The sequence below is a fragment of the Pongo abelii genome, chromosome 9 (genome assembly GCF_028885655.2).
Source record: "Pongo abelii isolate AG06213 chromosome 9, NHGRI_mPonAbe1-v2.0_pri, whole genome shotgun sequence".
NCBI classification, from domain to species: domain Eukaryota; kingdom Metazoa; phylum Chordata; class Mammalia; order Primates; family Hominidae; genus Pongo; species Pongo abelii.
Genome location: NC_071994.2, coordinates 59,663,693 through 59,685,668, shown reverse-complemented (window position 1 = coordinate 59,685,668; position 21,976 = coordinate 59,663,693). Strand labels below are relative to the sequence as shown.

Below are 21,976 nucleotides of genomic sequence, written 5' to 3'. Positions count from 1 at the left end.
GTTGGCTCACACTGGACACTGCAGGTATCAGCTGGAAACAGTGTGGTTACTGTGGACCCAGAGCAGCCAGTACTTTAATTGCTAGTTAGTCTTGACTGTCTTGTGAGGTAAGTACTACAAACTCTATCTCATAGCTGAAGAAACTAAAACTCAGGGAGAGTGGGTGGCTTGGCCAAGGTCTCCCTGACAGTGACAGGGCTAAGATTTAGTCCCAGTTCTGCTAAGTCCAGATAATAATAAACAGTGGACATTTTTTAAGAGCTCCCTAAGTGCCAGGGTCTATTTAAGCTCCCCACACACATGTAGGTCTCATTCAGCATTCATGGTAACCTTATTCGTTAAATATTGTTATCTCTTTTCACAAGTAAGAGCACTGAGGCACAGAGAGATTAAGTAACTTGCTCAAGGTCACACAGCACTTTCCATTATAACGCACTACCTTAAATATTACCTCCAACAACTAAGGATTTAGATCACAAACCATTTCCTCCAAAACACTAAGGAAGGGACCCCTACAAAGCAAACAACAGCAAGCTGTAAATTTCTCCCAGCATGTCTGTGTGCCTCCTCTCTATCCTCTGCTGCTTCTTCCTCTCTCCCCAGTTCCTGGATGATCCCCAACCTGGGAGGGGAAGGCTGTGGCTGTCTCCAAGGCAGCGGGGCACAAAGTCCAGCCTGGGCCTTGCCTAGCACATGGTGCCTACCCTGCCTACACACAGGGATATTAATAAGTAATGACTGTTGTGATGAGGAAGAGTAGGGCAGAGGAAACATGGAGGTCTGAGGCCCTTTGGAGCCTGTGGGACCTGGGGAAGAGGAACAGGGCAAACCCAGGGTCTGCATCAGACACCAGGGACTCTGGAGATGATTCTCACAAAAAAGACAGAGCAGGTGCCCCACAGAGTGAAGGCAGAAGACCTGATGTTATTTCAGGCCAAGGGCAGGAAAGTGAAATTCAACCCTGAGTCTTGGGTTGGGGGACGGAAGGCTGAGCTCCTTCAAACTGGGTTGTCTGAAATCTACACTCACAAAATGTCTTTAGCGGCTGTAATTTCTTCCGACATGTCTTTTTGCAACAGGATGTAACGGTGAATGCTGTCTCAAGCGCCCCTTGGTATTCGCCAGCCCCTAAATTCCTACTGAACTTCCAGCTATCACCCACCCCTGGGAGCAGGACCAGGGATGCCCAAGACTTTGTTTTCAGGAGCCTTCTGCCAGTTTGAGCTGTCCCTTTGTGCCCCTACAAAAGCTTGGCCCCAACACGCAGCACCCAGACATGGGTAATTACCAGGGTAGGGTCTGCCACCCACCTACACCACCAGCAAACGGCACAGACTGGGTTTGGCTGAGAGGATGCTCAAAACATGCTTATTAAATGAATAATTGACCCCAGGCCCTTGGCCCCAAGCCCCTGTGGCCCCTACACTGGCTGGCTCCTTGGCTCCTATGGGCCTCTTTATGGGAAGGAAGGGGTTAAGCACCCTGACCTGCCCTACCTGAGCTCAGCCCTCAGACCAGGAAGAGGTTTGGCTTGGTCTAAAGACACTGCCCCTGGGGTCTTTGGGAGACCCTTGGGTCACACAGTTATCAATAGTTACCTGCCCTTCAGGCAGGGCCTGTGGGGAGTTCCAGATACCAACCACCAACCGCCCCCCCACCCCCCCCCACTCCCCGCCCCCCCGCTCCGAGGGCTTCATCCCCAGACTCAGAGGCATCCTAAGGCTTGGTGGGGAGGTGGGCTGGATCTCTTTGATGGCCCTCTCTGGTCTCAGGGCCTCAGCAGATTCTGCACAGCTTTGTGAATCGTTCTCGAAATGCCCTGTGTGAAACCTGGCCGCTTCCAGAGATGGTCCTTGAGAATCCCAGACCACCAGTGAGGCCCCTCACTGGGACACACCAGGGTGGACCCGGCTCTGCCTGAAGGATCTGGCCGGCCGGCGCCCTCAGTACCTCCTCCCTTCCTCCCCACCGCACCCGGGTCAGCACCAGCTCCTCAGCTACTTCTCAGGCCTTAAGAAACGCCCTTAGGCAGGCAGGGCTGAAATGCTTCTAACTCATGTTCTGAGGTCAAAAGGCAGAGAGAGAGACGTCTAGTTTCCCTTCTCCCAACCCCCACCTCTCAGATACTGCCCCAGACTGTCTCCACATGCCTCAACAGCCCTGAGCTGGGGGCACTAGGAAGGAGAGGGGCTTGCCCACAAAGGAGGCACCTCAGAAAAGCGGCCAAGACTAGAAGGAATTCAAACCCCAGAGACGTCCCTGCCCCTGGAAGGCAGAGGGAGAAAGATTGGCAGAAGATCGACCCGTTTAGCAGTCCCTGAGCCCGGAGTCCCCGCATTCCCTCCCTCACTTTACTGGGGATCCCTGCTGCCAGCCAAACGACCCTCGGGTGTCCCAGCCCACCCAGAGCCATCAGGTGGGGCCGGAAAAGGGAGGGGCAGTGCCGGGGTGTCCATCCCCTACCCACCGCTCCCAGGACTCCGGAGTCCCAGAAGCCTGGGGCTCCCTGCAGCTCTGACCTTATGCCGGAATTCTCGGGCCACTTTTCGGTCCATGGCTGGGCCAGGTCCAGCTGCGTCGTTGCACGACCCGTTCCTTCGGGTGCCCGGCTGCCAGGAGCTGGAAAGAGCCGCGACCGCGACCCGGCCAGCCGCCCTCGGGGCTGGGGGCGGGGCCTGAGCGCGGAGGGGCGGGGCCAGGCCTCTGTGGGGCGGGGCCGCTGCGAGGCTGGAGTCGCCGGTGCTGAATCGTCGCCTCCCACTGAAGCCTGGGAGCAAATGGGCCCCAGTGTGCCTATGGGCCTGAGGTGGCAGTAGCTGGGCTTCAAGCTGGTATTTCTCTGGAAGTGGTACCTGAACACATGCGTTTGAGGAAGAAGATCGTGGAGACTTAGGGAGGAGGTTTGGGACTTTTTTGTGGGGACCGGAATAGAGAGATCCGGAAACTATTTACACTGGTGGGCAGGGGGCGGGGCAATCTAGTCCGTTTTCTCTGGATACTCTTGTCGAGGTTCACGGCCCTCCTGGACTGTCAGCCTTTGCTACGCCCTCACCTCCAGCGTACCTTCAGTCCTGGCTTCCTCCTGCACTTTTCCACCAGAGAGAAATCAATCCTTGTTCTGTGAATTCCTTGGGGGCAGGGCTGGGTTTTACTGTGGGCCGCAGGGGTCTGAACCAGTGTGTGTGAGAGTGGCCCCCTCAACTGATTTCCCCTCCCACCTTCCCTAACACCTCCACCCCCAACAAAACAAGACAAAACAAAACCCAAACCCAGCACACTCACATATCCATCGAAGCCTGGCAGAGCCTGGCAGTGACATTTTGATCTATGGCTGACCTTCACCCAGCGCCCAGACCCTCTGGTCCATTTAATTCAATTTTGTCAGCATTTGCTTAACTCCTAGGTCTAGTGCTGGGTGCAAAGACAATGATGAACCAGGCCTGGAAATGAATGAAAGGAAAGAGGGGCTAGGAGAGGGGTGATAAAAACGTGTAAATCAGAGGCTAAGTATGGGGCTTGTGCCTGAACTTAACCCAGGGAGGCACCTGAGCCCTTTGCACCCTGTCAAGGGCAGGGGCAAGGAGATGGACAGCAGCTTACATCCGGTAACCACTTACAATTGTAACTTTGGGGCACCTAAACACCCCTCTGCATCCCTCTTCCCAATAGCTGAAGTTTTACAAGCACACTATTTTTGTTTGAGCTAAATTACTGCCTAGTTTAAGATGTAAATCCCTCTTGGAGAAGAACCTTAAAATATGATCTGTTTTCTCACCTTAGCACTAACTATTAAGTCAGCGATAAAATGGAAAGACTTGTGGGATTTTTGAATGGTCCAGAAAAGGCCACACAAAATGCATTCCCCTCCGACTTACTTCATTGATTCTCCACATTGCAAAAGAATGTCATATGGCTGTTTATTTTGTATTTAGAATCCTGGAAGAGGTGAGTGAATGTCCTTACCCAGGGGAATGCTGTTCACCTGCCACCCCAATCCTTATTTTATATTGGCCATCACCCCCACAGACTCCCTCCACCTTAAAATGCCCCCTGCTTTGTTTTGAGAATAGCATTGAGACCTGGTTCTCCCCTCTCATGAATTTTTGTTTCAAGCTTCCTTGGAGACAATCAGCCTTTGCCTGTTCCTTAACCAGCATTCCTTAAGGCTCCATCCTTAGCTCTTTCCTCTTCATCTTCCTATCTGTGCCCCCAGCTTCCTCCTGTGTGAAGATAGCTATGTTTGCTTTATTTACCACTATATGCCTAGAACAGTGCATGGCATGGAATCAATGCCAAACAAATTTGTTGAGTGAATGAATGAAGGAATGCATCTCAAATCTATACCCTTGCCTAGGAGTCTACTAGGGCCGATACCACCACGACCACCACCACCACCATCATCATCATCCTGTGTGAGACCTGGGATCTAGTTGGTGTTCCCTAAGTGATGACAAAGTGAATGATGTACAGATTCCCCAGGTGCTCAGTCCCATGCTTTCACCATTTTAAAATTCCTCCTGGGCAGACAGTGGACCTCGTTCACACATATAAAGTTGTTTTGTCAAAGTTTGGCCTTGATGGTGGCAATAACATAGGAGTATGAAACACTTTTATTATTCAGTTGTCATTTTCTGAGCTAGGGCAGGAGCTGGTGCTGGGCATTCAGAGGACTAAGGCATGATCCATTCCCTAGAGGTGCTCAAAACTGGTCATAGGATACGGATGTGGAGACCCAGGTGGAAGCTGAGGTGGGGCATGGTGGGAACATAAGTTAGGACTCTGCAGGCTCTGCTGTTGACCACTGATCCCTTAGTGGCATGTCCCAAGGCCTCAGCAAGGCCCTCTGTAAAAGGAGAGGATAGGGCCACACTCATACCCTCATCTTGGGTCTCTGGTATTGGGCTTCCAGGACCCAGGTAAAGGGAGCTGGAGGTTGCATAGGCTGCCTCTATGCTTCCCTACAAAATTTAGGGCTGAGTAATCTGAATCCAGCCTCCCCTGGGGAGGAGTGGCCACAGGCCAAGAAGAGCAGAGGCTGGGCTATGGACAGGTGCCTAAATTATGGTAATAAGCTGGGTACTCCTGTCACTCTAGTTCGGGGAGGAGCTGAGAGCCTGGGAGGAGGGGCTGAGGGAGCCCTGGGGCATGAGAGCAAGAGGGACCTCAGCTGCGGAGTGGAGGTGTGACCCTGCCTTAGCCCGGGGAAGCACCTCGGGAAGCTGGCCCTGTGCTCAAGTCCTCTGGTCCCCTCGTGTCCCTATGGGAGTCCCGGCGTCGGTGCTCTGCTGGCTGCTTTGTGTCTGGCTGCCCCAGGGTGAGCCAGCAGCCGAGTCCCTGAGGGTGCAGCGCCTCGGTGAGAGGGTTGTGGACTCAGGGAGCTCGGGGGCTGGAGGAATGAGAAACGTTAAAGGAATGAGGAACGGGCCGGCGCAGGTTGGAGAGAGGGAGGAAAGAGAGGTTTGAGGGAGAGCAGAGGGACACCCAGGAGGAGCGGTCAGTGGAGGAGGGACCCCGAAGCCAACAGAGGCAGGCCTATGACCACGGGGGAAAGAGTCCAAAGCTAGGCTGGGTGGAAGAGACCCGAGGTGGGGAACTAGAGAGAGCTGGGGGCCAAAGACTGAGAGGAAAGAGGGAGATCCTGGCTGGAGAAGGGTCATCGGGGAAGGGAGAGAAAGGATTTGAGAAGGCTGCAGGGAGGGAGAATGGGGGAATGCTCAGTGGCGTGGGAGAGGCTTTCTAGCAGCGGGGGCCAGGTGGTGGGAGGCCCCAATAAAGAGAAGCACAATTTCAGTGGAGAATAATCCCCCTCCCCAGCCGCAACACCTGCTCTGTGGGGCAGTGCAGAGCCGCAGGCAGAGCCAGCTGGGGAACCCAGGTGAGTATGTGTGAGCTGTGGCGGCCCCACCCACAGCTCCTATCCGTATTTCTGGCATCGGTGACCCCAGGGCTTTAGCACTTAGGGTGGGATAGGCCAGGGGACTGTGGGGAGGCATAACCCATCCTAGCCCCCCATCCATGCCAGACTCGTTTTTCCTCCAGCAGCAGCCACCAGGAGGTGACCCTTGCCACGAGGGACACGGTTACAGTGGTGGGAGGCCAGGTAAGGGGGGTCTGGGGAGGGGGCTACATTGAGCAGGAGCTCATGTCTATCCGGATCTGAGGCTGGCAGGGAGCTCTGTAGGTTACAGGCGGGGTCTCTGGAGTTGTTCAGAAGGGAACAAGCAGGTTCCTGGTCTGTGTCTGAGGTGTGCAAGTTCATAAAACCCTTCTATTCTTTTTAATCTCTTGGGGGTCTGTAGCCCACTCTTTTTTTTTTTTTTTTTCAGGAGAGGTAGGCACCAGGGCTCTTTCAGGAGGGAGCTGAGCTCTCCCTTCTGGCAGGTAAAAGTAGAAAGATGAACGTTTAGAAGAATGGAGTTTTTTTTTCCCTGACTGGCCTGCGAAGGCCCTCAACCCTGTCAAAGGCCCCTCTCCATACCCTGAGCGGAGCCTCAGGAATGCAGGCAAGACAAAAACTAGGCCACCTGGTGGAAGTTGCAAGGAAGGTTTGGTTGAGAAGCAGACCCCTGAACTCATCCTTTGAGCCTTTTTTTTTCCTTTTTTTTTTTGAGTCGGGGTCTTGCTCTGTGACACAGGCTGTAGTGCAGTGGCATAATCATAGTTCACTGCAGCTTCAACTTCCTGGGCTCAAGTGATCCTCATGCCTCAGTTACCTGAGTAGCTAGGACTATAGGTGTGTGCCACCATGCCTGGTTGAATTTCAATTTTTTTTGGTAGAGACAGAGTCTCACTATGTTGCCCAGGCTGGTCTTGAACTCGTGGCCTCAAGTGATCCTTCTGTGTCAGCCTCCCAAAGTGCTGGGATTAGGCATGAGCCACTGATCCCGGCCTCTACCCTTTGAGTCTTGACCATTCCACTGCCCATCTTCCCAGGGTCCTCTATGTTTGTGGGAGAGGCAGCAGTTTTGTTTTCTCCCTTTGCCAAACTTCTTTGGTCTCTGGATCAGGTGACTCAGGTCTACTTTCTAATCCTGTCCCGCATTTGTCTCCCTCTTTCTATAACTACAGATGAGCTATAAGTTCCACCTACCTGCAGCTAGGTCCCCCAAAGTAGCTGAGCCTCAGCTCAAGTGCCCCTGCCCTGCCCAGCCCCAGCGGTCTGCTCTGGGGAGCCCCTTGAGCCAGCAGGTTGGGGAGAATCGTTTATAACAGCAATGAGTCCCAACTCCTGCCCTTCGGAAATAGACATGAAGACCCCAAGGTGGAGTGAGGGGGGATGGTGTGGGCGTGCTTCTTCTCTGATGTGGATTTCCTGGGTCTTTTACTTCTTCTTTGCCCACTCTTCCAGGCCCTAAGATTTAGAATCACAGTCAAATACTGCTTGAGTTGGAAGGTAATGGAGTCATTTTTTTGTAGGTAGGGAAATTGAGGTGGGTGGATGACTTGCAGGAGCCCCGCAATGAGCAGATGGAGCAAAGTCTTCTGGCAGAGCCAGGCCGTGCATACAGGACTTCAGGAATCCCCATGTTTTAGTGGGGGAGATGACCCTTCTCCAAACACTTCATTTCCCTGTAGGTATCCTCCCGTGCTGGTTTCCAGGGTAGGCATCCCCCCTTTTCCTTGGGGAAGAGTTGTAAGTGAGTGGACGAGGCAACCCAGGGAGATTTCTCACACTGCTCCTCAGAGCAACAAGGAATTAGAATGGCCTCCCTCTAAGGTGACAGGAGTTGGGGGGTGGGGGACTGAGGCCCATGTACCAGGGATACTTCAAGGGCTCCTGTTTGGAATGCCCTCTTCATGAAGTGGGGGTGGGCCCCAGACCAGTAGGCAACCAATCTTCATTTCAATGCTGTCCTGCTTCTACAGAGCTCAACCATTTTCTAGAGAATTGTTGTAGACAGGGGTCCATTGATGGGGGAAAATAAAAACACATTGTTATTTACAGAAACTTCAATCCAATTGAAATTCAGCATCCCTTTCAATTATTATTATAGTCTACAAACCACAAGAGTATTTGCAGTGTCTTTGACTGTCACCAATAGACATGACAGATATTTTCCTACCACTTATAGATGTTGCTGTCTCAAGATATCATTTATGTTCATCACTACTTCAAAATTTTGGCAGTGATAAGGCCCCCTGCTAGATCTTTTATTTAATGAGTTATTAAAGAAGCACAAATATTACTAAATTACACATTTTTATAAAATATTTTCATAAAATGATATTGCGATATAAGTGATTTCCTTTGTAACCTTATCCTTTATTTTGTGTTTTTAAAAACATTATTCTGAGAAGGTGTCCACATAGGGTCACTAAATTATCTAAGGGGTTCATGGCATAAAAATGATTAAGAGCGCCTGATTGATTACCCCCTGAAGACTAATCATTTGGACAAGATTTAAGAAATCCTTTAGAAAATGGCTTTGACTCTTTGCATCATAGGTTGTCTCATCCTCATGACTCATTTATCTCAGAGGCCACATCTGAAGTGGGAGCGAAGAGTGAAGACACAAAGACTGAGTTTAATTACAGCTCTCTGGTGGCTACAGGATGCGGGTTGTTTCCTGTGACCCTGTCCTCTCCTATTTCCTGTGGTCTCTGAGGGCCCCATAAGATAGATCAGTACCCAGGTGGGAAACCTGACTCCTGGGGCTGGGCCTGGGTCGGCTGGGTAAGGATTGCTAGGGAGAACCCAGGAACCGGGGGCCAAAGTAGGTAAGGACACCAAAATCTGGCTAAGATGTCAAGAAGACCATGAAGATGAAACGTGTGAGCATCAGGGACGAGGTGGCCAGGCTGTGCCTGCCAGGGCAGGGCCAAAAGCTGGGGTTGGCTCCAGGGACTGAGGGCCTGAATATTTCCTATGTTCAAGTCCTTTGCTGGATGACAACAAGTGAGGATGACATGTGAGGTAAATACCCACCGTGTGATTTGTGGCTTGTTGGCCCTATGAACAAGCACATAAGCTCCACGAGGTCAGGGACTCTGCCCTGTTCACTGCACCCAGCACAATGCTTGGCACAGGGTTCTGGGGATGTTGTACAAATGAGGAGGGTGAACCTCTAAGGGAGGAGGAGCCAACTGTGCCCAGGATGCCGGTACCAGGTGACATTAGACATCTTGAACTGGAGTTCTGAGAGGGCCGGTATATAAGTCATCTGGTCCTGTGGTGACTGAACACCCATGTTGTTAGACAGTCCTGATTTCAGGCGGTTTATGTCTGGAGAGACCATGCTCTGGGAGTTCTGTCTGGAAAATACGGTTTATTAGCCACTCTTGGCCTGTCTCCTCCTTAGACCTGAGGTATCAGGGCAGGAGTCCTGACTGGGAGCTGAGTTGTGAAGACAGTGGGTGTTAATCTGTGGGCTGCTGGTTTTCCTGTTCTTGGAAGAGCCCCAAAGGAAGGTTGGGGTGGGGGTGGCTGTGGGGGTGAGATGTTCCCCTGACCTGGGGTGAGGGGCTGCCTTTGTTCCTTAGCTCTGCCTCATGCTCGTTTTCCAGACAAGGGGATTGTGTGTAAGGCTGTGGAGGACACAAGGGTTTACTGGGAGAAAGGGAAGAAGAGGAGGCTGGCAGGTATTGGGGCATGGAGGGGAAGGGATGTGTTCCAGCCATGGGCCTCATGGTCTGCCACAGAGATGCCACTTGGGAAGGTAAGAGCTAAGCCTTTGCTCCTCTGAGCCCAGGGCAGGCCTAAACATTCTCCTCTGCCTCTCGAGGGGGCCAGGCAAGGAGGAGTGGCTGGGGCACTGAGGGGCAGGGGCTCCTCCCTCTAGGAGATGAACAAAGAGGGCTGTGGCCACCAGGAAGCCTGCCCGGGAACCCGTCCTGAGGTCAGCCCTTGATGTGTTCTCTTCCTCCTGTCTTCACAAGCAGGCTGAAGCCCCAGACTCTGTGGCCATGTCTTCCTGGGAAAGGCGGCTCCATCGGGCCAAGTGTGCACCATCCTGTAAGTGGCACCTTCACTGTGGTCCATGGGTTGCGCATGGGAGAGCCCTGGCAGAGGCCTGAAAGGGCAGAGGGCAGGTGGGGCTTCCCTCAGGCCTCCAGGACCCCTTTTTCCTGCTTGGCGTCTCCTTCCACCCACCCTGGCCCTGGCCACCATGCCATTCTGCATTCTCCTCCCTGCCTGAGGAGAGCTTCCTCTCTAGAGTCCTGTTCCTATGACCATGGCCCGGGACTGCCCCCTCACAGGCTGACTCCAGTGAGACTGTGCTTCGTTATTTAGTGGTTGTTTCCCCCTCCATCCCACCCAGTTCTGTGGCTTCTTTTTACTTTCTGTGGTATTGCCCTTCATCTTTTGTTTTCTGTAGCCCCCACTCCCTGTCCTGCGTCCATGGCCCCTCTCACCTGTCCTGGGTCTGTGGCCTCTCCTCCCACCTGTCCTGTGTCCCTCACCTGTCCTGTATCCCTCACCTGTCCTGTGTCCCCCACCTGTCCTGTGTCTGTTCCTACCTCCCCCACCTGTCCTGTGTCTCCCACCTGTCCTGTGTCCCCCACCTGTCCTGTGTCCCTCACCTGTCCTGTGTCTCCCACCTGTCCTGTGTCCCTCACCTGTCCTGTGTCTCCCACCTGTCCTGTGTCCCTCACCTGTCCTGTGTCTCCCACCTGTCCTGTGTCCCTCACCTGTCCTGTGTCTCCCACCTGTCCTGTGTCCCTCACCTGTCCTGTGTCTCCCACCTGTCCTGTGTCCCTCACCTGTCCTGTGTCTCCCACCTGTCCTGTGTCTCCCACCTGTCCTGTATCCCTCACCTGTCCTGTGTCTCCCACCTGTCCTGTGTCCCCCACCTGTCCTGTGTCCCTCACCTGTCCTGTGTCCCTCACCCGTCCTGTGTCTCCCACCTGTCCTGTGTCTCCCACCTGTCCTGTGTCTGTTCCTACCTCCCCCACCTGTCCTGTGTCTCCCACCTGTCCTGTGTCCCCCACCTGTCCTGTGTCTCCCACCTGTCCTGTGTCCCTCACCTGTCCTGTGTCTCCCACCTGTCCTGTGTCCCTCACCTGTCCTGTGTCTCCCACCTGTCCTGTATCCCTCACCTGTCCTGTGTCCCTCACCTGTCCTGTGTCCCCCACCGGTCCTGTGTCCCTCACCTGTCCTGTGTCCCTCACCTGTCCTGTGTCTCCCACCTGTCCTGTGTCCCTCACCTGTCCTGTGTCCCTCACCTGTCCTGTGTCCCCCACCTGTCCTGTGTCTCCCACCTGTCCTGTGTCCCTCACCTGTCCTGTGTCTCCCACCTGTCCTGTGTCCCTCACCTGTCCTGTGTCTCCCACCTGTCCTGTATCCCTCACCTGTCCTGTGTCCCTCACCTGTCCTGTGTCTCCCACCTGTCCTGTATCCCTCACCTGTCCTGTGTCCCTCACCTGTCCTGTGTCTCCCACCTGTCCTGTGTCCCTCACCTGTCCTGTGTCCCTCACCTGTCCTGTGTCTCCCACCTGTCCTGTGTCCCTCACCTGTCCTGTGTCCCTCACCTGTCCTGTGTCTCTCACCTGTCCTGTGTCCCTCACCTGTCCTGTGTCCCTCACCTGTCCTGTGTCTCCCACCTGTCCTGTGTCCCTCACCTGTCCTGTGTCTCCCACCTGTCCTGTGTCCCTCAACTGTCCTGTGTCTCCCACCTGTCCTGTGCCCCTCAACTGTCCTGTGTCTCCCACCTGTCCTGTGTTCCTCACCTGTCCTGTGTCCCTGAGGAGGAGCAGCAGCTGCAGATCTCTAGGCAGTCCCCCTGCTCACCCCACATGCTCCCTGTTCTCAGTTCTGCCTGCCTTGCTTGCTAGCCAGGAACAGCTCTAGGAACTGAAGGCCCACATGGGGCTGGCCTGGGGGCCACTTGATGCACATCGAAGGCAGATGCCCTGCGACCCCACCCCACCTGCCTGCCAGGGAGGGGGCAGGGCTGTGGTCTGAGGCACCAGCTTGTGCTAGCTGCTGAGGAATGTTGGGGCTGGGGCTGCCTACCATGGGGGTCTGGATCCTGTGAAGCCTGAGAGGGCTGCCTCCCTGGGTTCTGCCAATCTCAGCTTGACGGGGCAATGACTCTGTGTCTCCCATGCAGACTTGTTCTCCTGCTTCAATGGAGGTGAGTGTGTGCACCCAGCCTTCTGTGACTGCAGACGCTTCAACGCCACTGGACTGCGCTGCCAGATGGGTGGGTCTGGCCTCCACCCCACCCCCGGGAAGAGACCTGGGTGCAGAGAAAGCTAGGGGGAAAGGGAGCAGCACTTCCAGGGCTGGAACCCACCAGCCTCTGTCTTGGTGCCCACTGTAGCTACACAGAGAGGTTCTCTTTTCTCTCCCTCAGTGTACAATGCCGGCCCTGAGAGGGACAGCATTTGCCGGGCGTGGGGGCAGCACCACGTGGAGACATTTGATGGGCTCTATTACTATCTCTCTGGAAAGGGCAGCTACACACTGGTGGGGCGCCATGAGCCCGAAGGACAGAGCTTCTCCATCCAGGTGAGACCTCCCCTGCCTTGCCTGTCCAGGAATGCTTCTCTAGGCCCTGGAGGCTGCACTGGCCTGGGCTCTACTTGTCATAGTTAGAGAGACTGGCACCTTCCTCCTTTCATCGCCCCCCCAGCTCCCACCCAGGCAGTCTGCACCTGGAAGGAGCTGGGGGCTCCACAGCTCTCACTCACCCACTCACCCTGGCCATTCATTCATTGAGCCACTCATTCATCAAGTATTTACTAAGTGCATACTGTACTCTTTTCTGGCATAAGGTCTGGTGGTGGGAGGCCCTGTAGACAACAACACAGATATAGTCTTTGTCCTCACAGAACTTATAGTCTAACGAAGAAGGACATCAAATCAGATGACTCATTTCAGGTGCAACTGAGTGCTATGGAGGAGAAATGCCAAATGCTAAACGAACATGTCTTGAAAACCTAATCCTGTTTATTGGGAAGGATGGTGACCTGGGAAAGGTTCCTGGAGAAAGTCACATTTAAGTTGAGATTTAAGGAATAAATTGGAGTTAACCAAGTGAAGAGTAGGAGAGTGTGGGCAGACTTGAGAACATTCTGGGGAAAAAGATCATTGGGTGCTAAGAAAGAGAATAGGGACTCAGAGAAGTGATGGAGGTCCTGGATGACTCAGTTTAGAGTCACCTCCTCTAAGAAGCTGTCCTGGATCTCCTGACCTTCCAGCCTGGCTGAAGAGCTCCTCACTGGGTAACTCAAAGTTCTACATTATGACCCTGTCGTTGTATTTCTCTTACAAAGGTCTGGTTTTGGGTTGGTTTTCTCTACCAGCTGTGAGCTTCCTAGGCCAGGGGCCGTGTCTTTCTCTTTGACAGTGCCTGGATTGGTGCTCAGTAAAGGTTTGTGAAATATAGGAACACATGTGTGAAAGTCACTGTCATGCAGGCCTGATTTTCATGCCTAACCTGTGTGCTAAACTGGGAGTCACCTGCAGCCACAGTTCAATACCCCTCCACCTGGAGGAAAGTCTCTTTGGAGAACCAGCTCTGTTGGAGGGCACCTTGGTCAGTACTGAGTTAGGGTCAAGGGGTTGGGGGTGTGGGGAGACCCCAGTGTTCAGTGTCTCCCCTCTGCTAGCCATTTGTGATCCTTCTGTCTCAGTCATGGACCTATGAGCCTGCTCTAGGGGCCATGCCCTGGATGGACGGGGAACTGCAACCAATTTTCCTCTCTCTGCCTCGGCCTATCACATAGCAGAGATTTTCATGACCTATCATTTCATGGTGGACATGTTACAATTACTTAGACTAATGGATTGCCATTCGTGGGTTACAAAATCAACTTAACGAATCACAACCATCATTAAAAAAATGAGACAAATAAAATAGAAAATATTGTAAGAGTGTATTACACATGATAGAGATAAGTATTATTTTGTAAAATTTTTAGTTATATATATTTCTTATTGTAGGTCATAGTCACAAAAGCTTGAAAACCCTTTAGTTAGACCATGGGGTAGCTTTCGCAGTTCCCACTTGTAGTTGAAGTGGCTCCAGCCTGCTTAATCACATTGAAGAGTAATCTGATGGAAGGTGCCTTCCCGGGAAGGGTTTCCACACTTGGCAGGGATAAGCTCTGGGAAGCTCTCCCCTCTACCCAACCCCGTCCTTTGGGTCTATGGCCTTTGAAGTCTGGGTTCTGTCTGAACGGGGGGCAGAGGAGATGTGCGCATGTGTGTGTGTGTGTGTGTGTGTGACAGCAGCACAGGAGTGAGATGTGTGCCGATGGGTGTAGGGAAAGCTACAATCTGTACCTGCCAGGGGCATGGGGGAAGGGGAGTGTGTGTACAGTGTGTGCACTGAGAGTGTCATGGGAGAAATTTATGGGATGTGTATAGATGTGTGTGTTTGTGTTGTGTATGAGTGTGAGATGGTGGAGTATGTCTGTTGGCCTTCAATCTGATGGCATTTCCTGGGTAGGATAAACAAAAAAGTTCAGAAATACGGAGATGGCATGATTGTCTGGGAAGAGCCCTGGAATCTGAGCCATCCAGACCCGGGCTAGAATCCCGGCTCTGGGATTTCCTAGTTTTCTGTGTGTGTGGCCTTAGTCACTTCACATCTCTGTGAATCCATTGCCTCCCCTCTGTGATGTATGGGGACTGAGCGAGATCACAGAGGAAAGGCAGTTGGTATGCAGGGAACAGCCATGGCATTAGTGAAAACTCAATAAGGTGCGAAGCTCAGGGTCAGGCCTGTGGCAGGAGCCTGCAAACCGGCCTCTGAACTCCCTACTCAGGTGCACAATGACCCACAGTGCGGCTCTTCACCCTACACCTGCTCCAGGGCTGTCAGCCTCTTCTTTGCGGGTGAGCAGGAGATCCATCTGGCCAAGGAGGTCACCCATGGAGGCGTGAGGTAACTCTAACACCTTCCACATTGAGCTGTCCTATCCCTGACACTGGTGGTGGTGGATGAGTGAGCATCCACTCTTCACAAGCCCAACGGAAATTGTTTTCTGGGAACAAACAGCAATTTCCACCATCTGGGCGGAAGCATACTGTCAGGTCACTGGGTTTCTTGCCAGTGGGATTTGCAGAATGATTTTTTTTCCCCCTGGAACTCTCAGACCTTGCGGATTTCCAGACAGCAGGCTTTCAGGAAAATAGAGTTTTCCATAGAGTTGAGAGTTTATCATGATAAGCACGCTTACTTTTCCCTCCCAAAATCTTCCCAAATGGATCATACACAGTTTCTATCTCCTCTCAGCAGATTCTGAGTACACTTCCATTTCTGATGACACAGGGTCACTGTGAATGTCAGTTATCTTGCTGGGCCATCAGGGATGCCTGGAGGACCACCAGAGGAGTGGGGACCCCTTGCTCCCAAATTAAATGGCCCCAGACTGTGGTCCTTTGTGAAATCTTTCTTGTATCTCTTCCTCATTGTTTTTTCCCTTCCTTGCTGTCCACTGTCACTTCTTGTTGCTGTCATGGGGTCTTCCTGTAATGACACTTATCCCCATCCTCATCTCCTGCTTCAGATCTGGAAACCGGGTAACCAACCAATTGTTCTGGGGCTGAGTGTAAAATTGATGGCCTATAGGTTTCTCCTGTGAATGAAGAGTTGGTAAATGGGTCTTGTGGCTAGTTAGACAGTACTTTTGTTTCCCTTTCCTGATATTTTGCTGGGTTGAAGGTTGCCAAATTCCAGGTTGGCTATGGGTCCCTGTACCAGGAAAACTGGGAAAGTGGTCAAGGCTGATGGAGTCTGCCATCTTTTCTTGCACTCCCAGTTTTCCTCCTCTCTTGGCTTCTGTTTCCACTTGGTTCCTGCTCCCCACCAAAAAAATAAAGCAGGTGTTTGCTTATATTCTATCCTGTCTGGGAGAAAGGAACTTGGAGTCACTCACTCTAAGATTTATTCCTGCCTGGGAAATTGCCATTTTAAAAAAACCTCTAAAGACAAAAGAATCCATCTCTAATGGTATACTTCCAGGCACCTGGGAATTCTGGGAATTCATGGGGAGGGGAAGTGGGGGCCTTGGATCATGGGGTAGGGACTGGCTGTTCCTTTGGTGAAGAGACTGGGCTAGTGGAGGTGTTGTGGATACCCTGAAGCTCTGGGATGTGCCCTGCAGGGTCCAACTGCCGCATGTAATGGGGAGCGTGCGTCTGCAGCGGCTTGCTGGCTATGTCATCGTGCGGCATCAGTCAGCCTTCACACTGGCCTGGGATGGTGCCTCGGCTGTCTACATCAAGATGAGTCCAGAGCTTCTGGGCCGGACCCATGGGCTGTGTGGGAACAACAATGCTGACCCCCAGGATGATCTGGTGACCAGTTCTGGTGAGGCGCAGACCGGTGGCCTCTGAGAGGTGTTGGTGGGGATGGGGGAAAGGTCAGGCTGGGAGGGGTCAGAGGGGACTTGGAACAGAGTCCTGGGGTCATGGTCATGGTATTAAAGACCCAGTGGAAGGCCAAGGGCCCCTTCCTAACAAATGTGTGTCCTTGGGCTTGTTCTTAAACTACTGTCAACCTCAGGTTCCTAATCTGCAAAAATAGTCATGATGAGAATTCCCACTAGGGTTGTGTGGGGATCTAATGGACACTTTGCAGGTGGGATTGACCCTGCAATGTGGGGGATGGGGTAGGCAGGGAGCAGAGGGCTAGAGACAGCCAGGAAGAGAACTGGCCCAGCTGAAGACACCTATGGAGGAGTGGTAGGAAGTGAGTGAAGCATTCAGGGCCAAATCATGGTGGCTCTGGCCAGAAGGGTCTTGACCCCTTTTGAGCACCTACACCATACTAAACACTTTACACGCATCATCTCAAGTAGTCCTTGTAACAATCTCACTGGGAGATTATGTTCCCTATGGCAAATATGGGGAAACTGAGGCTCAGAGAGACACAGGAACTTCTTCAGGCTCACACACCAGTTCTCTTTCCAGTGCATGCTGCTGCATCCCCTGAGTTTGGAGCCATAGGGAGCCACTACAGGTTCCTGAGCATTCTTGGCTATTACTACCAAACAGCTTTTTCAGGAGAATGGCTCAGCTGGGAAACCCTGATTGGGATGGGAACTTGGGAGACCGGATTCTTCAAAACTCCTTACCCATCCCTTGGTATCCGCTTTCCCTCAGAGCCTTCTGTCCCTCCCATCCACCCGACCCCATCGCTGCCCCATCATGATGTCAGTTCCCTCCTCCAGGGAAGCTGACTGACGACGTGGTTGAGTTTGTGCACAGCTGGCAGGAGCAGGCCCCTAACCAGCCTCCAGGGCCCACAACTTCCTCCCTGCCTCGCCCACCGTGCCTACAGCAGAACCCAGGAACCATGCAGGTCTGGAGCCTGGGGAGAAACTCCCCTACCCTAGAGCCTGACTTGCTATCCAACTCTTTGAAAGCCACTGGCTGCGGGACCCCAGAGTGGCTGGTGCCCTTGGCCCCATCCCTCTCTTCTCTGCCTTCCTCTCCCTTTCCCTCCAGCTCAAGTTGGGGTTCTGTGTGGGGCTGTGTGTGGCTTTGCCAGCCCCTAGCCCTGGCTCCTGGTCCCTTGCTCTAGGGCGTGTACGAGCAGTGTGAGGCTCTGCTGCGGCCCCCCTTTGACGCCTGCCACGCCTACGTCAGCCCTCTGCCCTTCACAGCCAGTTGTACCAGCGATCTCTGCCAGTGAGTAGGAGTGGTGTGGGCTATGGGGAACTCTCTACTATTGGGGTGAGTGCTCAGCACACAGGCCACCAAGCTGGGTGATCCCAGGCACTGCCAGATCTGCTTCCCAAGGCTCTGAAATTCTTATCTGCCTAGGTGGGACGGAGTTGCCGCATTCAACTGAGGCTTGGAAATGGGGCCGGACCCCATTAGGGTCACATAACAAGTTAGTGGCAATGCTGGGACTAGAATCCAGGATTTGTAGCTCAAGTCTAGGGATCTGTTCACCTAGATGCCTTCCTGGGCAGCCTTTCCCAGCCGGGTGGAGAGGAGAGGTGCCCTGAAGCCCTGGCAGTCTCTACGGGACGCTGGTGGGCTGGTGGCACTTTGGGTTCTGTTCCAGTGTGACCCTTGGTTTCTCTGCACAGATCAATGGGTGATGTAGCCACCTGGTGCCGGGCACTGGCGGAGTATGCCCGGGCGTGTGCCCAGGCAGGGCGGCCCTTGCAAGGCTGGAGGACCCAGCTCCGGCAATGCAGTAAGTGCAGCCCAGTAGTGGGGCAGGGAGGGCGTCAGGCTGTGGGTGGTATTCTCAGGCGTCAGCTCAATGTCTTGTCCTGCTCAGAATCATAGTTATCAGAACTCTCAGCCCCGAGGTTTTATCCATGTGACAGACGAAAAAACTGAGGCTCAGAGTGGGAGGAACTAGCCTTGGTGATTCTCAGAGCCTCCCCTTGCAATTCCTTCTCCTTGTCAATTTCCTGGGCATCCAATGCTCCCTCTGGGACTAGGAAATCACGAAAATCAAAGCCCTCCCTCCTATCCCCACTCCATGGCCTGGGGTAGGAGCTGGGTCCTAGCAGAGCTGGGGCCAGTAGCTGAGAGACCATGGATTCCCTCCTTCCCAAGCTGTGCACTGCAAGGAGAAGGCCTTTACCTACAATGAGTGCATCGCCTGCTGCCCTGCCTCCTGCCAGCCCCGGGCATCCTGTGTGGACAGTGAGATCGCCTGTGTGGACGGCTGCTATTGCCCCAATGGTATGCTAGGGGCAGACGTAGGTGCCTGGCACCATCTTCCTGGCCTGGCACAGATGGGCACGAAACAGGAGTTCAGAAGATGCCTGTTTGTGGAAGAAAGGAAGGAAAGGAGGGAGGGAGGGAAGGAGGGAGGAAGGAAAAAAGGAAGGAAGGAAGGGAAGAAGGAAGGAGGAAGGAAGGGAGAGAGGAAGGGAGGGAGGAAGGAAGGAAGGAAAGAAGGGAGGAAGAAAAGGAAGGAAGGGAGGGATGGAGGGAAGGAAGGAAGGAAGGAAGGAGCAAACAATTAACAAATGAATAAATGGTTTAAGGGAAGTGAGGGTGAGGACAGAACTGCAGCCTCTCGAGAAATTCATCAGGACAATTGATTTCATAGGGATATTTAAATTGATCAGGACTGCACTTCTTAAGGTGTGTATGAGAACAGATCATTGGTTTATATATACACATACATTTGTTAAGCATTGGTCCATGTATGCGGACTGTTTTTCAGTGTATAAATTTGCAGCACATCTATAGTGTGCTTGGCTAGGAGGATGTTGAGATAAAAAATATAAAAATAAAGCCATTGACTTTGGGAATCAGAATCTGGTTTCAGAGATATGACACTCATATGACCAGTCTAAGGTATGATGTGGTGAAGGCCAGCTCAGGGGGGTTCAGACAAGAAAAAATATAGGAATTCAGAATGGGGAGAGGTTGTCAGGGAAGTCATTCCTGGAGGAGGTGGTGCCTGGCACCTAAGCTGTTTTTGATGTGGTGGCAGACTTTTGAGAGGAGGTGAGGAGAAGCTCGTGTGCAGGTTGGGGATGGGGTTGTGGGCAGTTCTCTGAGAAAAGGTGTAGGGGTGGGATTCTTTCATTAGAAGGTGTTCACTTCTGGCCTGAGCCAAGGATTTATAGAGGAGAAAGTTTGGAAGTGGGTTCACAGATGAAAGAAGTTAGATAAGGGGATCTTTATCACAGGCCCTGGGGAGCCACGAATGGTTTGTGAACAGGGACAAAGGTGAGTTAATTGGCTCTTTGCTATCACCCTAGGGCTCATCTTCGAGGATGGGGGCTGCGTGGCACCAGCTGAGTGTCCCTGTGAGTTTCACGGGACTCTGTACCCACCTGGCTCTGTGGTGAAGGAAGACTGCAATGCTTGGTCTGTGTCTGCTGCGGGGAAGCAGGGTGTGGGGCATGGCCGCTGAGGCTTTCCACGAGGGCTGCCCATCTGGGAGCACTAATGCTGGCGTCAAGGCACTCACTCAGTACCTTTGAGTCCCAGGGGAATCTCATTAGATCCAATCCATGGGGGAAATCTCTACCACCCATTTGAGAGATGGGAAGACTGAGGGCTGTGGGCCCTGCAGTTTCCCAGCATCTAGCTCAGGCCTGGAGGGGTGACCTCTTGCCTCCTTGGTCTCTGTGTTTTAGCACCTGCACCGCAGGCAAGTGGGAGTGCAGCACAGCTGTCTGCCCAGGTATGTCTGACCCCACCTTGCACTAGACTCCCTTCTACCAGTCTGATAGGTTTTGGGGCAAGGAATCTCTGGGGTCCAGGCTTGCTGCAGGTGGGGATGTCACTCAGTTCCATTGGCTAAGCCCGGACGCTTGTTTCCTCAGAATCACTTTGCCTGATTAAGGTCTGGCTCCAGCCCCTGCCAGGAAGGGTTTTCCATGAGAAGAAGGGGTTTCCACGGGTTCTGTATATCTAAGGACCTTCCTGAGCTAGGGGTACTTGGCCTGAGGCTGGTCCTCAAGGCCAGGCCCTGGTCTCCCCTCCGAGGAAGATCCCCAGGGCAGGGCTGTACCTCTCTTCAGAGAGTTCTCTGGGGACAAGCCTATGTCTCCCACTGCCCAGGGCTCTCAGAGGCCAGGCCTCATTCCTTACACTGCTCTTATTCCGGAGGGCAGGGTGCTGTGTCCTCCTCATGCTTGGAGCTTGCAGGGCAGAGTTCCACTGGGGTGGCTTCCATGGGTCAGTGGCCTTTTTCTATCTCTCAGCTGAGTGCTCAGTGACTGGTGACATTCACTTCACAACCTTTGATGGCCGCCGGTACACGTTCCCTGCCACATGTCAGTATATCCTGGCCAAGAGCCGCTCTTCGGGCACCTTCACCGTGACATTGCAGAACGCTCCATGTGGCCTGGTAAGAGCTGGGGATCCCCAGGCCCGATCCACCCAGCTACTCCTGCCTACTGCCCCTGAGAGAGACTGGGACTTAGGACAGGGCTCAGGTCTTCCCACGGCCCCCACCTGCTGCCTCTTCTCTCTGGGAAGAAGATTGGGCTCCAGCCCAAGCACCTCTGCTGACTAAGTCACGTCCCTTTCCTGGACCTCAGTGGGTTTTTGGTTTTAGGATTTTACTACCTAATATATATATATATAGATAAATGTATATATATAAATATATATATACGTGTATATATAAATGTATATATACACATATATATGTATATAAGTGTGTGTGTGTATATATATATATATATATATGAAAGTGTAACACTGGCACCTACTTTTAAATCAATTAATTTATGAAACAAATCTCTTGTAGAATACATACTGGCACTGAAACAGTAGGCAGAGCTTGCAGTGAGCCGAGATCGTGCCACTGCACTCCAGCTGGGGTGACAGAGCAAGACTCTGTCTCAAAAAAAAAAAAAAAAGAAATGTAATGGCTATCTACAAAAAGTTAGTTTTGATTGTTGGTTTCCTCCCATACTTTATGTGTCTTCACACATAAAGAAAATTAAACTTTTCAAATATTTTATATTCCACAATTTTTAAAAAAGTACACCATTTTCCACTGCTATGGTCTTTATAAAGGACATGACTTAAAATTTCAAATAAAAAAGAATGAAGATTCTAGGATAACTCTGTGTCTTTTAAGAGCATCTTTATACAGAACAATTTGAACTGGCATTCAGGCAACTTCTTTTGTTGTTGCACACCTGTGTTAGGAAAATTACATCCATTTTACAAAAAAAAAATCCCAAAATATTTATTGAAATAAGCTCAAAACAATGTTAGAAAGACCAGCATGAATGGCACACACAAATCTCTTTCTTATAAATTATTAACTGGAATTCCTGATCATGGAGTGGGCCTCAGTGTTTTTTAAAAAAAAAGTCTCTAAAATTGGTTTAATTCAACTTTATCTTCTCTGCTTCATTGGATTGCACCTTCAACATTCATCCCTCTCTTCCTTCCTTCCATCCTTTTGTCCTTCCTTCTGCAAACATTGAATACCTATTTGCACCAGAAGCTGAGCTGGATCTTGGAGACTGGGATGAATTAGACATGGCTCCACCTCCCTGGGCCCTATAGTTTGGTGGGCGAGGCAGGCAAGTGAACTGTTGTAACTGTGCTACAGCAGCTGTGAGAACATGGAGG

The 21,976-nt window shown here is 52.2% G+C and overlaps 2 protein-coding genes across 4 annotated transcripts in view; one reads left to right on the top strand and one right to left on the bottom strand.

Annotated features, from left to right (window-relative positions):
- USH1C (USH1 protein network component harmonin) overlaps positions 1 to 2,654 on the bottom strand; it is a 50,413-nt gene extending 47,759 nt beyond the window's left edge. For 2 of the 3 annotated variants that reach the window (XM_054523986.1, XM_024254722.2), the window contains exon 1: positions 2,520 to 2,654. In XM_054523986.1, coding sequence (XP_054379961.1) covers positions 2,520 to 2,555 — 36 coding nt within the window. In that variant the 5' untranslated portion in view covers positions 2,556 to 2,654. 3 annotated transcript variants of the gene reach the window in all.
- A 2,490-nt stretch (positions 2,655 to 5,144) lies between these two features.
- Positions 5,145 to 21,976, top strand: part of OTOG (otogelin) — a 101,235-nt gene continuing 84,403 nt past the window's right edge. The window contains exons 1-15 of the mRNA XM_054525862.1: positions 5,145 to 5,353; positions 5,815 to 5,875; positions 6,043 to 6,100; positions 9,880 to 9,952; positions 12,051 to 12,143; positions 12,297 to 12,451; positions 14,716 to 14,834; positions 16,057 to 16,262; positions 17,125 to 17,255; positions 17,478 to 17,584; positions 17,992 to 18,101; positions 18,473 to 18,601; positions 19,636 to 19,744; positions 20,017 to 20,063; positions 20,587 to 20,732. Coding sequence (XP_054381837.1) covers positions 5,146 to 5,353; positions 5,815 to 5,875; positions 6,043 to 6,100; positions 9,880 to 9,952; positions 12,051 to 12,143; positions 12,297 to 12,451; positions 14,716 to 14,834; positions 16,057 to 16,262; positions 17,125 to 17,255; positions 17,478 to 17,584; positions 17,992 to 18,101; positions 18,473 to 18,601; positions 19,636 to 19,744; positions 20,017 to 20,063; positions 20,587 to 20,732 — 1,752 coding nt within the window. The 5' untranslated portion in view covers position 5,145. The remainder of the gene's footprint in view (positions 5,354 to 5,814; positions 5,876 to 6,042; positions 6,101 to 9,879; positions 9,953 to 12,050; positions 12,144 to 12,296; positions 12,452 to 14,715; positions 14,835 to 16,056; positions 16,263 to 17,124; positions 17,256 to 17,477; positions 17,585 to 17,991; positions 18,102 to 18,472; positions 18,602 to 19,635; positions 19,745 to 20,016; positions 20,064 to 20,586; positions 20,733 to 21,976) is intronic.